General features: G+C 42.5%; 1 protein-coding gene across 3 annotated transcripts in view; it reads right to left on the bottom strand.

The window, feature by feature from the left end:
- Positions 1 to 13,775: 13,775 nt before the first annotated feature.
- Positions 13,776 to 20,901, bottom strand: part of LOC133235090 (zinc finger protein 621-like) — a 39,492-nt gene continuing 32,366 nt past the window's right edge. For all 3 annotated transcript variants that reach the window (XM_061396035.1, XM_061396034.1, XM_061396033.1), the window contains exons 3-5: positions 18,832 to 18,958; positions 18,183 to 18,287; positions 13,776 to 17,042 (exon numbers count right to left, since the gene is read on the bottom strand). In XM_061396035.1, the coding sequence (XP_061252019.1) occupies positions 15,991 to 17,042; positions 18,183 to 18,287; positions 18,832 to 18,958 (1,284 nt within the window). In that variant the 3' untranslated portion in view covers positions 13,776 to 15,990. The remainder of the gene's footprint in view (positions 17,043 to 18,182; positions 18,288 to 18,831; positions 18,959 to 20,901) is intronic.

The following is a 20,901-nucleotide window of genomic DNA, read 5'->3' as shown; positions in this document are numbered from 1 at the left end:
TTCTCCCAATATATCACAAATGTTGGTTGTAGAATATGTAGTGCTTGCTTATCATGGTTGTAAACAGTTACTTCATAAGCCAAGGTATGTTTTATGATTACATGTTTCTTATTCAACTTTTGATTTCCCTGTACCTCAGAGTTGCCTAGATTTTTCTTTTGTAATTTGCTTTGTTTTGTACCGCCCCTTAATATCCTTTCCAGATTCTCCCACAGGTCTGTGAAACAATATTTTTTTCTGAACCATCAAACACTTCAGGTAATCCATCAGTTTCATTTTTGTTTTTTCAGATCTCTATCCTCCTATTTCAATCTGGACTGGTTACTGTTGCCATCTTGAAGCTTCCTTTCTTCTCCTGTGCTGGATTTCCAATTTCCCAGATCTTCTGTATTTTTTTCTACATAACATCCTCCTTTTTCTGAAGCACACATATTCTTGTAACATGATGATTAAATTACCTAGTCCTTAGATGTCTGAGGATACATTTTATACTACTTTTAAATTTCAAACCTGTAGAATAGTTCTAAGACTAAGAATAATTCCATGAAGGTCATGTTATCTCTTACCCACATTCACCTATTACTAACATTTTGCTCCATTTTCTTTAGTATTTCCTTTTTCTTTCTCTCCTCTTTCTCTCTCATGGATGGATGGAGGGATAGATGGAAGGAGACAGATGATCATTTTTTTCTGAAATGTTCAAGAGTAATTTGCATACATCATGGCCCTTTATCCATAAATACTTCAGTGTGTATATTTCCTTAGAATATTCTCTTATGTAATGACAATACTATTATTTTTAGTAAATTTAATACCAATTTTAAACTAATTTTTATCCAATTTTTACCTTATTGTCTATATTTTAATGTATGTCGGCCCAATAATGTCCTTTATAGCAGTTTATTTTTCCTTCAATAGAGCATCCACTCAAGTATTGCATTTAGCATCATATCTCTACAGTCATACTTAATCTGGAATACCTTCTCAGTCTTTGTCTTTTATGACAATTACATTTTTGGAAGAACAGGGAAACTCCTTTTTGAATAGAAATACACCATACTGGGTTTGCCTGGTGATTCCCCGTGATTAGATTCGGGATAATCATCCCTTACTAGGATACTCACAAGTGACGTGCTTTTCTCAGGTCATCAGGTATAAAGGGTACAATCTCAAAACGCCCCCCATTGGTGGTGTTAAGTTTGATAACCCAGTCAAGATGCTGTACAATTTGTAGAGTTTGTGATTACACTTGCAACTAATAAGCTTTCTACGGGTAGACACTGAAGGTTATACAAATACTCTAATTCTCATTAAATTTCCCCCTATACTGAGCATCCATTGATGACTCTTATCTGAACCAATCTTTATTATAATGGTCACAAAGTGATGATTTTCTAGTTCCAGCACTATCAGTACGTTTTATATAGTTAGCACTTGGCATTCTACTTGCATTAATATAGAATCTACTCGCATTAATTCTACTTGATGGATAGCTTGGCTACTCAGATAGTAAAGAATCTGCCTAAAATGCAGGAGACCTGAGCTCGATCCGGGTTGGGAAAATTCCCTAGAAGAGAGCATGGCAACCTACTCCAGTATTCTTGCATGGAAAATCCCATGGACAGAGGATCCTGGTGAGCTACAGTCCATGGGGTTGCAAAGTGTCAGACACTACTGAGTGACTAACACTTTGCCTAGGACTTAAATTCAAATTTGAAAATAATTTTCTTCAGAACTTTTAAGGTACTGCCCACTCTCCTGGAGCATCTCATGACGCTACTGAGAAGTCTCGTGCCATTCCGATTCCACTTCCTCGATGTATGTGACCTATTCCTCACTCCCACACACCTGCAGAGGCTCTTAGGTTCTTTCATCTTTGGTGTTCTGACAGTGCATAATGATGTGCCCGGAATTAGAATATTGTTGTCCTTTTTTCCTGGAGGCCTAACCCCCACAGTATTTCATTATCCTACTCAATTCAAACGGGCTGTTGCCTAGGACAGGTGTACAACTCTCTTCCCATCCCTTCACTATTCTGTGAATACTGGATCCTTCATTTCCTGATCTCTAAATATTTCTCTTTTTTGGTTTACTCCCTTACTTTCCTGAATCCTCTAGTAACATACCTCAAGCACAATGGTAATGAGGGAACATGATGCTGAGTAACAGGGGAGAGACTAATAACCCACAGAGACAAACAGAGAACCTGCGCATGAGGCTGCCCACAGCATGACTGCCTCCAGCGTCCCTCGGACAGCAGCACCGATGCTGGCTTTTTCAACGTGAAAAGCAGGGCCACTTATTTATAGAGTAGTTCTGGGAAAATAATAAAAGCAAAACAGAAGAACAGAAAGTGTAATGGGGTGGGTCCCCAAGGCCTACTGGCATTGCAGTGAGCCCTCCCCCTTTACTTTGTAAAAGGAGCCCGAATTCTGACTGAAGGAAGACGGTTCTTTGCGACAAGGCACTAGTCTACCATCTTCCTGGCCTGCTGGCTTTCCAATTAAAGTCATTATTCCTTGCCCCACAACTCATCTTTCAATTTACTGGCCTGTCCTACAGGGAGCAGGATGAGCTTGGGCTGGGTATCAAAGGGGCCCTCAGTTTAACAGAAATATTCCATTTCTTTTATTTAAAGAAAACTGTAGAAATGAACTAAAAATAAATAAATAAACCATAACTGTGTCAATCATGTATGTACTAGATATTCATCAAAGCATTTAAGGAGATTCAAAATGGAAATATCCTAAATGTTAAATAATAAGAGATTGGTTCCAGGAAGAAGAGAAATCCATGCAGTGCAACTATATGTAGCTATTAAACATGATATTACAGATGATTTGCCGACTAGGACAGGTCCATGGTGTTCTGCTAACTAGATAAAGCTTATGACAGAGTGCGTGCAGTTATAATTCACGGATGCATGTACATTCACTTTGTGTGTTTGTGTGGTCACCAAAGTGTTAAAAGTGGTGAGATTCAGGCCTAGGTACTTCCAGGCAAGATTTTTGCTCCAAAGCATGTATTTCTAATTAGAAAAAAAGAAACGTAAGAAATTTAAAGGCCACTTTATATGGTCAAGAGACTCAAAGTGGAAATAATATAGATACCTCTTCTTAATTACTTATAATTATACAATAATTAGGCATCTTGTTTGTAGAAATGAGAGTGCTGAGAAGGTATAAGAAAATTGCCCTGTTCCCAGCACAACAGTGCTATAAAAAGATCCTCCTTCTCAGGAATAGATACAATTTGGCTAGATGGTTTTGCTGCCTATACATCTGAGACTCATAATTTGCACTTTTATTGATACAATCTAATGACTGTCACTCCTTCCATAGTTAACCAATTTGCTAGTAGTCACTAAAGAAAAGATTACAACTAAGCTGTTAAGACTGCATGCAAAACAAGGGCAAGAAAAAAATTTATCTATCCCATATAAGTAATTTTTGATACACTGAAAATGCCTCCTATAATGGAGACTGTTTTTCTTAGAAAGTAAAACTTAGAGCTGAAAGTGGGCATTGAAATACTTCAGTTCTACCAAGGAAACCAGAACTGAAAGAGACACATGTACCCCCAGTGTTCGTTGCAGCAGCGTTTACAATAGCCAGGACCTGGAAGCAACCTGGTCCATGGCAGATGAACGCATAAGGAAGCTGTGGTACATATACACAATGGAATATTACTCAGCTGTAATAAGGAATGCATTTGAGTCACTTCTAATGAGGTGGATGAAACTGGAGCCTATTATACAGAGTGAAGCAAGTCAGAAAGAGAAACACCAATATACCATATTAATGCATATACATGGAATTTAGAAAGACGGTAATGACGACCCTATATGCAAGAGAGAAAAAGAGACACAGATGTAAAGAAAAGACTATGTGGGAGAAGGCAGGGGTGAGATGATTTGAGAGAAGAGCACTGAAACATGTATATTAACATACGTAAAATGGATAACCGGTGCAAGTTTGACGCATGCAGCAGGACACTCAAAGCCTTTGCTCTGGGACAACCCTGAGGGAGGGGGTGAGAAGGAAGGTGGGAGGGGGGTCCACGGTGGGGGGACACATGTGCACCCGTGGCTGATTCATGTCGATGTATGGCAAAAACTACCACAGTACTGTAAAGTAATTATCCTCCAATGTAAATAAATTAATTAAAAAAATAAAGAACTCAAATCTAAAAAAAAAGAAATACTTCAGTTCTGTCTCTAGTCGCTATGTCCTTAAGCAAGGTCACTTACCATTTCTGGAGTTTCTTTTTATACAAACCTGACATAGAGAAATCTAGCTTTCAGTGCATTGTGCTTAAATATTACGTGGCAAATAGCACCAGGAAAGTAGATATGTTTATCATTATTAAAATTCAAGAGGAGTGCCCTGATGGTCCAGGGGTTAGGAATCCCAACTCCCACTGCAAGGGGCCTAGGACCAAGCCCTGGTTGGGGAACTAAGATCCCACAAGCCAAGGGTTACAGCCAAAAAAAATTAAAGGTGCTCTTGAGAAGGTGTTTTTCAAAAAAAAAAAAACAAAAAACACCTGGGCCCCCTGCAGTGGAAAAGAAAAACTTAAAGGTGTTCTTGAAGAAAGTAGGGAAAACCACTAAACCATTCAGGTATGACCTAAATCAAATCCCTTACGATTATACAGTAAAAGGGACAAATAGATTTAAGGGATTCGATCTGATAGAGTGCCTGAAGAACTATGGAAGGAGGTTCGTGACACTGTATAGGAGGCAAGACCATTTGTATAGGATCAAGACCATCCCCAAGAAAAAGAAATGGAAAAAGGCAAAATGGTTGTCTGAGGAGATCTTACAAATAGCTAAGAAAAGAACAGAAGCTAAAGGCAAAGGAGAAAAGGAAAGATATACCCATCTGAATGCAGAGTTCCAAAAAATAGCAGGAGAGATAAGAAAGCCTTGCTGAGTGATCAATTCAAAGAAATAGAGGAAAACAATAGAATGGGAAAGACTAGAGATCTCTTCAAGAAAAGCAGAGATACCAAAGGAACATTTCATGCAAAGATGGGCACAATAAAGGGCAGAAATGGTCCTAACAGAAGCAGAAGATATTAAGAAAAGGTGGCAAGATACACAGAAGAACTATACAAAAAAGATCTTCAAGACCTAAATGACCACAATGGTGTGATTACTCACCTAGAGCCAGACCTCCTGGAATGTGAAGCCAAGCGGGCCTTAGGAAGCATCATCATGAACAAAGCTAGTGGAGGTGATGGAATTCCAGCTGAGCTATTTCAAATCCTAAAAGACGATGCTGTGAAAGTGCTGCACTCAATATGCCAGCAACTTTGGAAAACTCAGCAGTGGCCACAGGACTGAAAAAGGTGTTTTCATTCCAACCCCAAAGAAAGGCAATGCAAAGAATGTGCAAACTACCACACAACTGCACTCATCTCACATGCTAACAAAGTAATGCTCAAAATTCTCCAAGCTAGGTTTCAACTGCACGTGAACCAAGAACTTCCAGATGTTCAAACTAGATTTAGAAAAGGCAGGGGAACCAGAGATCAAATTGCCAATGGATGACAGAAAAAGCAAGATAATTCCAGAAAAACATCTACTTCTACTTTACTGACTATACCAAAGCCGTTGACTGTGTGGATCACAACAAACTTTGGAAAATTTTTATAGAGATGGGAATACCAGACCATCTGACCTGCCTCATGAGAAATCTGTATGCAGGTCAAGAAGCAACAGTTAGAACCAGACATGGAAGAATCAGTTCAGTTCAGTCGCTCAGTCGTGTCCGACTCTTTGCGAACCCATGAATCACAGCACGCCAGGTCTCCCTGTCCATCACCAACTCCAAGAGTTCACTCAAACTCACGTCCATCGAGTTGGTGATGCCATCCAGCCATCTCATCCTCTGTCATCCCCTTCTCCTCCAGCCCCCAATCCCTCCCAGAATCAGAGTCTTTTCCAATGAGTCAACTCTTCGCATGAGGTGACCATAGACTGGTTCAAAACTGGGAAAGGAATCAAGATTGCCAGGAGAAATATCAGTAGCCTCAGATATGCAGATGACACTACCCTTATGGCAGAAAGCTAAGAACTGAAGAGCCTCTTGATGAAAGTGAAAGAGGAGAGTGAAAAAGCTGACTTAAAACTCAACATTCCAAAAACTAAGATCACGGCATCCGGTCCCATCACTTCATGGCAAATAGATGGGGAAACAATGGAAACAGTGACAGACTTTATTTTGGGGGGCTCCAAAATCACTGCAGAAGGTGACTTCAGCCATGAAATCAAAAGACACTTGCTCCTTGGAAGAAAAGCTATGACCAACCTAGACAGCACATTAAAAACTAGCGACATTATTTTTTCATCAAAGGTCCATCTAGTCAGAGCTATGATTTTTCCAGTAGTTATGTATGGATATGAGAGTTGGACTATAAAGAAAGCTGAGCATCAATGAATTGATGCTTTTGAACTGTGGTGTTGGAGAAGACTTTTAGAGTTCCCTGGACTGCAAGGAGATCAAACCAGTCAATCCTAAGGGACATCAGTCCTGAATATTCATTGGAAGGACTGATGCTGAAGCTGAAATTCCAATACTTTGGCCACCTGATGGGAAGAACTGACTCACTGGAAAAGACCTTGATGCTGGGAAAGATTGAAGGCAGGAGGAGAAGGCGACAACAGAAGATGAGATGGTTGGATGGTATCACCAACTCGACAGACATGAATTTGAGCAATCTCCAGGAGCTGGTGATGGACAGGGAAGCCTGGCAGTCCACGGGGTTGCAAAGAGTTGGACATGACTGAGTGACTGAACTGAACTGAGAAGGTGGCAAAGGTGTTAAGATGAAAATTGTGACCAACTGAAATTTCCTTTAACAGCACAAATCTATTGTAACTAGTGAGGAGACTGGTAGAAATAACAATCATCACTGAATTATTTATGAGAAATACAAGAGCCCATCTTATAATTGGGCTTCATATAATAAAAGTATCAAAATGTTTTCTTTAAGCAATACACTTTTTTATATATTATTTAGCTTTTAACACAATATGACTTTGGGGCTTCCCTGATGGCGCAGTGGTTAAAAATCCACCTGCTAATAAAGAAGACATAGGTTTGATCCCTGCTCTGGGAAGATCCTACATGCCGCATGGCAACCAAGCCCACACATCACAGTTACAGAGCCAGTACTCTAGAGCCTGCGAGCTGCAGCTACTTAAGTCTGAGAGCCTATAGCCCCTGCTCCACCCCAATGAGGTTGCCGCAATGCAATGAACCCACGCACTGCAATGAAGAGTAACCCCGGCTTGCTGTAACGAGACAAAAGTCTGAACAGAGCAACAAAGACCCAGCACAGCTAAGAATAAATAAGCAAATCTTAAAATAAAACAATATGATTCTTAGGTTAAAGCAAATCATATGACTTCTTTCTGGACAGCCATGAAATAGCTATTTGTACTGATCCAGGGGTTTTAAAAGACCACATTTCATAAAGTACTTTGAGAATCATTAATTCAAGATATTTTTGGAAACAAAGCCCACTATTGTTTTCAGAAAACAAGTAGAGCAATGGTTGGGAGTGCTGGACCATGAGAGGTCAACATTTGGGACTGGGTTCCTGGAATACAGGACAGAATAAGAGAAGTAGGATTAGTAAGAGGAGAATAGAGGAAGGAGAGAGGAACAGTATATTTTCTCAGGCTGCACCACTGATGCTGATTGCTCTAAAAGTAATTTCTCTATAATTCTGCACTTTGTATAAATGTGTATAACTACGGCTTCCCTCATGGCTCAGTTGGTAAAGAATCCACCTGCAATGCAGGAGCTCCCGGTTCGATTCCTTGGTCAGGAAGATCCACTGGAGAAGGGAAAGGCTACGCACTCCAGTATTCTGGCCTGGAGAATTCCATGGACTGTAGAGTCCACGGAGTCACAAAGAGTCAGACACAACTGGGTGACATTCACTACTTCATTACTTTATAAAATGTATCTATTTCTAAACACTCTATTGTTGTTTTAACTCATATAAACCATATTACAGTGTATCTTAGGTTGTGGGGTGCGGTTTTGTTTTTGCTTTTGTGTTTTTGATTATCAATATATTTAATATCTATCTTATATCAAAAAATCTCCCATCTTCTTCAAAAATGGCTTGGCTATTCTTTGTCCTTTGCTCTTCTGTATAAATTCTAGAATTAATCTGTAAGGCTGCAGATGTGTGCACATGCACAACACACACACAACCCCCTCCTCTAGTAACTTTGATTGAAATTGCTTTTAACATATAAATTCATTTGGTACAAACTAAAATCTGGATATTCACCTTCCCTATCTATGAATATAGCACATTCATCAGAGATTTCAGTCATTTTCTATGCCTGTAAAGAGTATTTGATATTTTATAGCTGCCCAAAATATTTTGAAAATCCTTTCTCCTTTTCAGGACTCCTCCACATTATAAATCTCACTTTCTGAGAATGAATCCAAAAATTATTTCCTTGGAGTCCTTGCTCCTTAGATGTACACATACAGCCAATACAGTTGAGTGGCTACAACTTCTTGGAAGATGGAAATAAAGGTCATGAGACCCTATAGTCAGGATCCTTCTCAAACGGATGTGGATGCACCTGGTTTTTCTCAGCGCATGTAGCAAGCCTCCTGGAGGTCTAGCCCCTCTCTTCGGTGTGGTGAGGGTGCCAGTCCAGCAGCAGGCACCAGCAGCTGCTGGGTTTCCACTGGAGCCTCTTGGTACTGTCCTTGGTCCCTCTTCTGGGCATCTGCATATGTGAGATCCCAGCTTGGTTCCTTTTTGGGAATTCTGTAAGCTACCTAGTGGTTTGTAGCAAATCCCTTTCTGCTTAAACATGTTAAAATAGATTCTGGGGAATTCACTGATGGTCCTGTGGACAGGACTTTGCACTTTCACTGCTGTGGGCCCAGGTTCAATTCCTGGTTGGGGAACTAAGATCCTATAAGCCACATGGTGTGGCCAAAAAAAAAAAAAAAACCCCAAAAAGATTCTGTTGTCTACAACCGCACACTGACCAGGAATTAGGAAGTAGAAGCAGGTTGCTGAACGTGACAGAGCTGCCTTAGGACATGAGATGAGAAGTGGGTGGGAGAAGGTCAGATGTTGCAAGTTGAAAAGGGGAAGAGATAAGGGAGGGCCCCACCTGTGTCTCCTCACTCTGGCACCAGGGCCGAAGGCACAGCCACTTCCTGGAGCTCAGTTATCCCAGCGGAGAGCACAATCTATCAGCTGAGGCTGGTGACGACCGGGCAGGAGGGTCTGGGAGGTTTGTAAGAGGAGGTACAGAGCAGCAGGCCAGGAAAATGAAGGGAACCCTGGAGATACAGTATGATGTAGGAGGCATTAAGGGCCTACTTGAAGTTACTTATCATGAACCTCAAGCAGGATAATTCCACATGACAATGTGCTTTTCCCTGACTACTTTTGGTAGCATGGACGCAGGCACAAAGAAGGCAAAGAACTGCATTTAGTCAGAGATGGGGTCCTGCCAACTGAGTATACACCAAAGCCAGAAAAGGGCAAGTCCATTAAAGGAGAATGTAGAGGAACTGTTCTAATAACTGACCATGGACTTTAAGTGGGATAAAGAAAGAACAGGCATGAAGGAAGTGAAGAGCAGTGAAAGGGGGGAACAGTGGAGCTGAAGGACTGTTAGCATCAGGATTCTAAAAGGAAGAAATTAGAAAGACAGGTCATAGAGCAAGATATTTAAAGTGCTGAGGTTACAGAGGGGTGAAGTTTTGTATCATGAGGTCTAGGATATGATCAAGGAGTGGTTCAGGTAAAATGAAAAGGTAAGAAAGAAAATGAGAGGTGAGCTGTTGGAAGGCTCATCCACTGAAAACACCAAGAATTAAGACAAGATTAATGTTGAGCAGAGTGACAGCAGGTGATGAGCTAACATCTTCAAGGAACAAAGGGCATGTGACCCAGAGGTTCCAGCCTGATGACAGGATACAAAGATGGAGGTTTGGGGGCAAAGTGAGAGGTGAAGAGTGGCCTGAAACTTTCACAGAGAAAGAGGACCCAGAATTGTGATGTGAGGGATGGTGCTGGGGAAGCAGCATCCTCAAGAGATGAGTAGGTTTTGATCAGAGCAGGAAGGACTTAACATTCAGTGTGGTTCCCTGACACCCAAAATTCTGCTACACTGCTACTGAGGAGAGAAAGGTGGGGAAGTGACCCAGAATCTAAGTTTTTTTTAAAGACTTAAGCCAGTTTTCCTGTTCTTTGCCCCGTTAGCATCCCCATACACTTTCAGAAGTTATCTGAATCTTTCCTAAGCTTTTCTGCCACATGAGGGCACTGCTCAGCTCCCTGCAATGTGGCTTAGGATTTGCTTTCCTCAGCTCTGCTCCAAGTCACAACTCTTTCATCTGATTTCAAGCTTCCAAAGTGTTATCATCAGCTTATTTTCACTGTCCTGAGTTTATGTCTTTTAATTTTTCATTTAGTTTTCTTAATGGGGTTTCAGGAGGGTGTGGATGTCAACATGTTCAACCACCATCTTTACAAAACTACATTGTGCATCCTATTTCCACAAAGTTTACTGCAGGAGGAGGGGTCTATTTGTTTGGTTTTAGTTTCTGGTTAATTTTTTTGGCTCCCACCACTACCACCAGCCCAAATTTTCTGAACTGCAAGCATTCAAACTAGTTTTCTAAAGAATGCATCCAGGACTGTAAACCTTGCTCTTTGTTCCACCTTCTGCCACATCACATAGACCCCCGCTATGTCTCCAGACTCCTGTTGATCATCTCTAAACCATCTGCAGCATCCACTGTGTGCTGTCTTTAACCAAGGAGCTATTTTAAAGTGTATTAATTCATGTAAGAAAAAAATGTTCTCACTTTCAGCCAACATGCAAGTAAACAACAAAACCAGCAAAAAACAGCCACTGTCCACCTCAGGAACTTCCTGGTGGTGGAGAGCTCAAGGACTCCACAGGCCACATCAGATCCCTTTCCCCTTCCCTTTTCTTCCCTTTGCACCCATTCCACTTGCTTTTCTCTCTCCTTCTAAACTGACACCACCCAAACTATGTGTAGATGTCTCTTTCCTGAAGACCACTGAGAAATAGGGCAAGCCTTTTATCAATGTACACCCCCAGACATCTGCTCAAAGCAGCTCTTTCAAAGCGTGGTCCACGTAAAGGTCTGGGCATCACCATGGATATCCACAATCAGACTTCGCTGTAGAGCATAAACTAACACAACACTGTAAATCAACTATATTCCAATAAAAAGTTTTTATAAAATCAATCTCTGAGAGTTAGGCCAGAAAATTACTCATTTTACACCAGGTTCTTCAGACACATGGCAAAATTTAAGAAGCACTAATTGCAAGGTAGAAACATGTAGATAGAAAAACAACTTTTAAAAAATGTATGGCCCCTTGCATGAACATTTAAGGATTTACTTTCAGTTCAGTTCAGTTCAGTCACTCAGTCGTGTCCAACTCTTTGCAACCCCATGAATTGCAGCACGCCAGGCCTCCCTGTCCATCACCAACTCCCGGAGTTCACTCAAACTCACGTCCATCGAGTCAGTGATGTCATCCAGCCATCTCATCCTCTGTCGTCCCCTTCTCCTCCTGTCCCCAATCCCTCCCAGCATCAGAATATTTTCCAATGAGTTAACATTTCCCATGAGGTGGCCAAAGTACTGGAGTTTCAGCTTTAGCATCATTCCTTCCAAAGAACACCCAGGACTGATCTTTAGAATGGACTGGTTGGATCTCCTTGCAGTCCAAGCGACTCTCAAGAGTCTTCTCCAACACCACAGTTCAAAAGCATCAATTCTTTGGTGCTCAGCTTTCTTCACAGTCCAACTCTCACATCCATACATGACCACTGGAAAAACCATAGCCTTGACTAGACAGACCTTTGTTGGCAAAGTAATGTCTCTGCTTTTGAATATGCTATCTAGGTTGGTCATACTTTCCTTCCAAGAAGTAAGCGTCTTTTAATTTCATGGCTGCAATCACCATCTGCAGTGATTTTGGAGCCCAAAAAAATAAAGTTTGACACTGTTTCCAATGTTTCCCCATCTATTTCCCATGAAGTGATGGGACCAGATGCCATGATCTTCGTTTTCTGAATGTTAAGCTTTAAGCCAACTTTTTCACTCTCCTCTTTCACTTTCATCAAGAGGCTCTTTAGTTCCTCTTCACTTTCTGCCATAAGGGTGGTGCCATCTGCGTATATGAGGTTATTGATATTTCTCCCAGCAATCTTGATTCCAGCTTGTGCTTCTTCCAGCCCAGCATTTCTCATGATGTACTCTGCATATAAGTTAAATAAGCAGGGTGACAATATACAGCCTTGATGAACTCCTTTTCCTACTTGGAACCAGTCTGTTGTTCCATGTCCAGTTCTAACTGTTGCTTCCTGACCTGCATATAGGTTTCTCAAGAGGCAGGTCAGGTGGTCTGGTATTCCCATCTCTTTCAGAATTTTCCACAGTTTATTGTGATCCACACAGGATCCTTTGTAATCCACAAAGGCTTTGGCATAGTCAATAAAGCAGAAATAGATGTTTTTCTGGAACTCTCTTGCTTTTTCGATGATCCAGCAGATGTTGGCAATTTGATCTCTGGTTCCTCTGCCTTTTCTAAATCCAGCTTGAACATTTGGAAGTTCATGGTTCACATATTGCTAAAGTCTGGCTTGGAGAATTTTGAGCATTACTTTGCTAGCGTGTGAGATGAGTGCAATTGTGCAGTAGTTTGAGCATTCTTTGGCATTGCCTTTCTTTGGGATTGGAATGAAAACTGACCTTTTCCAGTCCTGTGGCCACTGCTGAGTTTTCCAAATTTGCTGGCATATTGAGTGTAGCACTTTCACAGCATCACCTTTCACGATTTGAAATAGTTCGATTGGAATTCCATCACCTCCATTAGCTTTGTTCATAGTGATGCTTTCTAAGGCCCACTTGACTTCACATTCCAGGATGTCTGGCTCTAGGTGAGTGATCACACCATTACGATTATCTGGGTCATGAAGCTCTTTTTTGTACAGTTCTTCTGTGTATTCTTGCCACCTCTTCTTAATATCTTCTGCTTCTGTTAGGTCCATACCATTTCTGTCCTTTATTGAGCCCATCTTTGCATGAAATGTTCCCTTGGTAGCTCTGATTTTCTTGAAGAGATCTGTAGTCTTTCCCATTCTGTTGTTTTCCTCTATTTCTTTGCATTGATCGCTGAGGAAGGCTTTCTTATCTCTCCTTGCTATTCTTTGGAACTCTGCATTCAGATGCTTATATCTTTCCTTTTCTCCTTTGCTTTTCGCTTCTCTTCTTTTCACAGCTATTTGTAAGGCCTCCCCAGACAGCCATTTTGCTTTTTTGCATTTCTTTTCCATGGGGATGGTCTTGATCCCTGTCTCCTGTACAATGTCACGAACCTCAGTCCATAGTTCATCAGGCACTCTATCTATCAGATCTAGGCCCTTAAATCTATTTCTCACTTCCACTGTGTAATCATAAGGGATTTAATTTAGTTCATACCTGAATGGTCTAGTGGTTTTCCCTACTTTCTTCAATTTAAGTCTGAATTTGGCAATAAGGATTTACTTTAAATTTGTGTTAATAAAGGCAAACCTTGGAGATACTGTGGGTTGGGTTCCAGACTACCATGATAAAGCAAATTCAGCAAGAAAGCAAGTCACATGAATTTTCTGGTTTCCCAGTGCATATAAAAGTTGTTTACACTATAGTGTATGAAGTATCATGTCAGAAAAAAAAAAAGGAAAAACCTTAATTAAAAAATACTTTATTGCTGAAATATCTTAGCTATAATATGATAATGCAGTGCTGCCACAAATTTTCAATTTGTAAAAAACACAGTATCTGCAAAACAGATACAATGAAGCACAATAAAATAAGCTGTGTCTATAATGCATAACTCAAGTTCTTTTCCCAGAAATTACTTCACATAGTTCTTTGCATAGTTACAAAAGACCTCATTTAAGGTCAAAAGCATGACCAATCCAAAATTGTACTTCACTAACCTGTCACAACCTCTTGACAGTCCCTTGGACTGCAACGTGACCAAATCAGCCCTGAATATTAATTGGAAGGACTAACGTTGAAGCTGAAACTCCAATATTTTGGCCACCTGATGCGAATAACTGACTCACTGGAAAAGACCCTGATGCTGGAAAAGACTGAAGGCAAAATGAAAAGGGGACAGCAGACGATGAAATGTTTAGATAGGATCACTGATCAAAGAACATGCATTGAGCTAATATGTATTGTGACAGTGGGGGATAGAGGAGCCTGGTGGGTTACAAGTTTGATGCCTGATCTGGGAGGATTCTATATACCGTGGGGCAACTAAGGCCGTGTGCCACAAATGCTGAGTCAAAGCACCCAAGAGCCCATGTTCTGCAACAAGAAAAACCACTGCAGTGAGAAGCCCGCACACAACTAGAGAAAGCCCATGTGCAGCAACAAAGACCCAATGCAAACAAAAATTATTAAAAAAAAAATTCCACAGGCATATTCAGATTTTCCCCAGATCGCCTGCTCCTATTTCTTTAGTAATTTGCCAAACTCATATTTATAATTTATGCTATCTGGAGAAAAGTGCAGAAACCAACGCCACTTGCAAATAGGAAGCCAAAATACCCACTAAGAAAAATTTACACAATGGATGGAGCAAAGATGAATGTCCTGGTGTACATGTACTAAAGAAACTAAACTTAAAAGGAAACAACCAGGGACTTTCCAATGTGATCGAGTGGCTAAGACTCCAAGCTCCAATGCAAGGGGGCCTGGGTTTGATCTCTGGTCATGGAACTAAGATCCCACATACCTCGGGGCAACTAAGCCCGTGTGTCACAACTAGAGAAGCGCCTGGGTCACAGTGAAGACCTGGAATGGCCAAATAAATTTTTTAAAAGTTCATTTGCTTTAAAAAAAAAAAAAGAAAGAAAGAAACAGCCAGGTATCAAGATCAAAACTAAAGATAAAAAACAATTTCATGTTTCAAGACCTGATTTCTCTCAATCATATAAATGATTGTTATCATTTTTTAAACTATTTTAACATTTTTTTAGTTGTTACTTACTTATTTTTTACTGTGCTGGGTCTTCATTCCTGCACGGGCTCTTCTCTAGTTGCAGGAAGCGGGGCTACTCTCTAGCTGCAGTACGTGGGCTTCCCACTGCAGTGAGAAGTGGGCTTCTCTTGCTGCAGAGCACATGCTCTAGGGCTCACAGGCCTCAGGAGTTGGGGCACGCAGGCTCAGGAGTTGTGGCTCTCAGGCTCTAGAGCGCAGGCTCAGTAGTTGTCACACACAGGCTTAGTTGCCCCACGACATATGGGATCTTCCCAGACCAGGGATCAAACCCATGTCTCCTGTGTTGGCAGGGAGATTCCTTACCACTGAGCCACCAGGGAAGCCACATATATGTTTTCTAACTGGTTATTTCATATGATTTTTAGCAGAGATGTACAAGATCCTCAATGATCTATGTCAAGGACAACCCAACTTCACCTGCATGAATACACATCTTCAGCCACTGAACCACCTACATTTATTTTTAAAGGCCCTGGCTGTAAGCTTATGCCACTTCTAAACTCTGACAGATCTTACATGCCTGTTTCTCCCAGGCAGCTTCTGTCACATCACAGGGGCCTTATATGGGGACGTCCTATCTCAAAGGTGCCTAATTCACCATAGCATCCTACCAGCACTTCCCAAACCAGCAGCCCCATGATGCAGATACAGTCGTTACTGTTCAAGCCTGAAAGGAACCAATATAGAAGTCATGTGTTTCCATTATCTACCCAAAAGAAAACAGAATATATTATATAAACACAGGTAAATATATCTTTAAATATATCTCAATTACAATGGAGTTTATGCTGAAATAGTAGGAACACAGGTACAGTGTAAAAGCTACAGATCAAGCTGAAGGCAGGTTAGAGATCTGCTGTAACAGTCAGAGAAGTGCCAAGAGAGAGGTCACAGCGGGTGAGGAGAAGGGGTCAGAATAACTGGGGAAGACTTCACAGCAGGAGGAAGACCCTGGAAGACACGAACTACTTGGACAGGGGAAGAAAGAACCCCAGAGGCGGGCAGCAGCATGAACACGGGCCCGGAGACAGGAATGAGGACAGCGTGTGGCAAGGCCACAGCCACAGCAGGAGCAGAGCCCGGGCCTGGGAGATACCCGGGAGCTAAGGATGCAGAGGGGCCCTGGGGACGCAGCAAGGGTTGCCCGAGAGCCTTGCTGGGCTTCTTCTCCACGGGGTGCACTTTCTGATGCTGAACAAAGCTGCCGTACCACTTGAAGGCTTTCCCACACACCTTACACTCATAGGGCTTCTCTCCGGTGTGAACTCTCTGATGCTGAATGGAGGCGATCTTCTGGCTGAATGCCTTCCCACACTCCTTACATTGGTAGGGTTTCTCCCCAGTGTGGATGCGCTGGTGGACGATAAAAAGTGACCTACACCCAAAACCTTTCCAACACTCCTTACATTTATAGAGCTTCTCCCCGGTGTGCAGCCTCTGGTGCTGCAGGTAGGCGGCGCTCCGGCGGAAAGCCTTGCCACACTCCTTACACGCGTAGGGCTTCTCCCCCGTGTGGATCCTCTGATGCTGGGTCAAGGCGGTGTTGGAACTTAGACCTTTGCCACACTCCTTACATTCATAGGGTCCTTTGCCAATGTGATTTTTCTCATGTACGATACAGTCATAGCTGGACTTGAAAGCTTTGCCACACTCCTTGCACTTGAAGGGCTTTTCCCCAGTGTGGCTCCTCTGATGCCGAAGGAGCTTTGAGTTATATCGGAAGATCTTCCCACATTCTTTACATTTGTAGAACTTCATGCCGCCTCGAAGTATCAGATTGGGATTCAGACTGAAAGTCTGCCACACTGCCTTGCTTTCAAAATCCAAGTGCTGAGACACGTTCGTGAGAAGCCCTCCCACGGGCCTGCTGTGGGCCTCTGTGCCCTCGGAGGCTTGCTGCGCTACCGCTGGCTCTTCTGTCTTGATGCCCCTCTCACCACCTGACCAAAGAAACCACAAGTTTCCTCGTTACTGAACTGGAAGGGAAACGGGATCCAGTGGTCCTGGTTTTTTTTATAGGATGCGATTTTTTAAAATACACCCATGAGATGGTTATGAGCTTCCATAAAGGAGGATGAGAGAGATAAGAAAAAACAACAGCATAAACCGGACAAGTGATGACACTGCAGTCCAGGAAGTGCCTCTTATAAGGAAGGGCTGGGCAATGAACCAGGGCAGGTGAGGTGGGCAAATGAGAACTTCAAGAGTGGGAAGGAAAGGAAGCAGGAGGGGAAAAAAGAATGGGTGAGGTAAGATGGACCACCACGAAATGCAAACAGACTTCAAAAGAGAGAGAGAGGGAGACCCTCAGGGAGGGAAAAGACATCGGTGAGACGAAGGGGAGCAGCTAGCAGCCCAGAAACACACAGTGAAATGATGGACCCCAGTGCCCCACCTGGAAGCCAGGAAACCACCCCCAACTCTGAATTCTACGTAACAGCCAGATAATTCTACTTTAAATATTTCACATACTATTCTGGGATAAAAGATTCTTTCTTTTAGGAAGTCAGAGGGAACATAAGGTGACTGGAGAACTGTAGGCCACTGTGCTGTTACCACTAAAGCAATCACTTTTCACAACATTACAGTATGTGTGAGAAGTGAGGCCTGAAAAGCTTCTTCCTAAAGTAAAGAAAATCCAAGTAATTAAAACCTTCCAGGACTGACTGGTAAGCAGACTGGAAATTTTAGAATGGGTGGGTGTGTCTTGAGAGTGTGGTATTGGAGGAGGTATTGGAGGTATTCTTGCCCTTTGCTCTATGGCCCCATTTAAAACAAATGCATTGTAAACCATAACATCATGGAACTTTAAAATACTAAAAATTATATAAATATTAAAAAGGCAAATAAAATCATAGATATGGTACAAATCAATCAGTTTGATGCACAGAATCACACCTTCTTTAAAGTATGGCTGAAACCCTACCACCCTGCCATAAAAACTGTCCTTACAGGTTTGGGATGGGAACTCAATACAGGTCAGAGGGTCAGCTACAGGGAGCTTTGCTCTCCACTGCAGAAGAAACATTTCCAGTAAACCAGGAAGGCAAAACCAGAAGGTGCTAAGTCCCCTTACTCACCTGGACAGATGCCTCTCAAATCCTCTGCTTCCCAGGGATCGGGGTCCCATGGAGCTTCCCCTCTCTCCAGCTGGGAGATCAGATCAGGTCTGGGGAATGGAGACACTACTCCAACAAGACAGAGAGACAGACAAGTTGAGGGGAGACATCCAGAGCTGTTACTGAGATCCCTCTACCCACCCCAAGGCAGGCAAGTTGAGTTGGGGGGGAGAAGGGGACTGCCTGGGGGACCAATGAGCCACACAGGGGTTCTGAGGAAGGGGTCCAAACTGACTCCATGCAAAGATCAGGGAGACAGTGATTCTCCCCAGGGAGGAAGTGCAAGCTCGCCCTGACTCAGAAGAAAGGACATCCCCTCAGGAAGGATGAATGTACCGATATCCTGGGAGGCTCCTGCACACAGGAGAGGGCCCACATCCACCACACTGCAAGGACGAAGGAACTGAGGTCTCCTGGGGCACCCCAAGAGTCCTTTCCCTCAGGGTCCAAAACCACGCTCTTCCCTGGGAAGGAATAAAGTCCAACTTCAAAGCCAAGGGGAACCTGGGATTTCCCCACCCAGCATCTCCACAGAACCCTGAGGACTACTAGAACTCCCAAGACATCTGAAGAACACATCAACTATCAGAGGGCCACTGAGAGACCTTACCAAGGGAAGCCACATTTGCGTAATTCTCCAGCATCACCTCCCTGTACAGGGCCCTCTGCGCAGAGTCCAGGCTGGCCCATTGGTTCTGGGTGAAGTACACGGCCACGTCCTCAAAGGTCACTGCCTCCTGAAACAACAGGTTCCTGCTCAGGCTCTGAGTGTGGGCCAGAGGGGGCCAGTGTGAGCTTCAGGGAAGAAATGGACCTGCCAAGGTCTGTGACTCTGAGCCCCGTGGAAGGTCTGTTCTATGGACAAGAGCACTCAGTACCCCAGCCCTCAGCCAGGGCTTCCACCTTCAAATGTGGAACACCAAGGCTATCCCACTTGCTCAGCTCTGCAGCTCCAAACTGTCATCCCAACCTCACAGCCTGGCATCTGGGGCTCTCCAGGCTGTAACTGTGTTAACCTCTTATGTTCCTGTCTCCATGGAGCTGTCTCTCTAGGACCCACAGACCTGAGGTACCCATAACCTGTCACCTTATCTCTGTACACCAACTACTCTCCCCGTCTCCTCTCAGCCAAAGTACATGTACACCACCGGACGTATTCCCTGCTCAGTTTCTCCTTGGCCTTTCCCACCAGCTTCCACTACACACAGAGAAGCCACTCCTTAGAAATAGCCCCAGTACAGCTATACATTAAAAAAAAAAAAGAAATCAGAACATTCTTTAACATGATATATAACAACAAAATCAAAATAGATTAAAGATCTAAATGTAAGACAGGATACTATAAAACTCTTAGAGGAAAACATAGGCAGAACACTTTTTGACATAAATCACAGTAATATCTTTTTCAGTTTGTCTCCCAGAGTAATGAAAAGAAAAACAAAAGTAAACAAATGGAACCTAATTACACTCAAAAGCCTTTGCACAGCAAAAACCCAAAGTGAGAGAAAATATCTGTAAATACAGATAATCCTGTACAGATTAATCCTGACAAAGGATTAATCTTCCACATTTACAAACAGCTTATGCACTCAATATGAAAAAAAAAAAATCCAATCAAAAATGGACAGAAGATCCAAACAGACGTTTCTCCAAAAAAGACATACATATGGCCAAGAGGCATGTGAAAAGATGTCAGCATCTTTAGAGAGACTATTAGAGAAATGCAAGTCAAAACCGCAATGAGGTATCACACTGTTCAGAACAGCCATCACCTAAAAATCTACAAATAATAAATGCTGGAGAGGGTGTGGAGAAAAGTGAACCTCCCTACACCTTTGATGGGAATGTCCACTGGCACGGCCTCTGTGGATAAGAGTACAGAGGTTCCTTAAAAACTAAAAACAGAGCTACCACATGATCTAGCAATTCCACTGCTGGGCATATATCCAGAGAAAACCATAATTCAAACAGATACATGCACCCCAATGTTCAGCATAGTGCAGCGCTGTTTACAACAGCCAGGACATGGAAGCAGCCTAAATGCCCATCAATGGAGGAGTGGATGAAGAAGATGTGGCACATATATACAATGGAATACTGTTGCTGATGTTTAGTAATTCAGTTGTGCCTGACTCTCTTGCGACCCCAAGGGCTGTAGCCCACCAGGCTCCTCTGTCCATGGGATTCACCAGGCAAGAATACTGGGGTGGTCGCCATTTTCTTCTCCAGGGGGTTCTCCTGCGTCTCCTGCATTGGCAGGCGGATTCTTTATCACTGAGCCACCTGGGAAACCCACAATGGAATATACTTGGCCATAAAAAAAAGAATAAGATTATGCCATCTGCAGTAACATGGATGGACCTAGGGATAGTCATATTGAGTTAAGTAAGTCAGATGGAGAGAGAGAAAATCATATGATGTAGCTTGTATGTAGAATGTTAAAAAAAAAAAAAAAAACAAGATACAAAAGAACTAAACAGAAACAGACTCACAGACTTAGAGAATGAATTTGTGGTTACCAGAGGGGAAGGTCAGTGGGGAGGGAAAGATTGGGAGTTTGGGACTGACATGTATACACTACTATGTTAAAAGAGATAACTGACGAAGGCCCACTGCATGGCACAGGGAACTCTACTGTATATTCTGCAATAACCTATATAGGAAAAGAATTTGAAAAAGA

This window comes from Bos javanicus, chromosome 22 (genome assembly GCF_032452875.1).
Source record: "Bos javanicus breed banteng chromosome 22, ARS-OSU_banteng_1.0, whole genome shotgun sequence".
In the NCBI taxonomy this organism is placed as follows: Eukaryota; Metazoa; Chordata; class Mammalia; order Artiodactyla; family Bovidae; genus Bos; species Bos javanicus.
The sequence above is the reverse complement of the archived record's forward strand: the minus strand, read 5'-3'. Positions and strand labels throughout refer to the sequence as shown.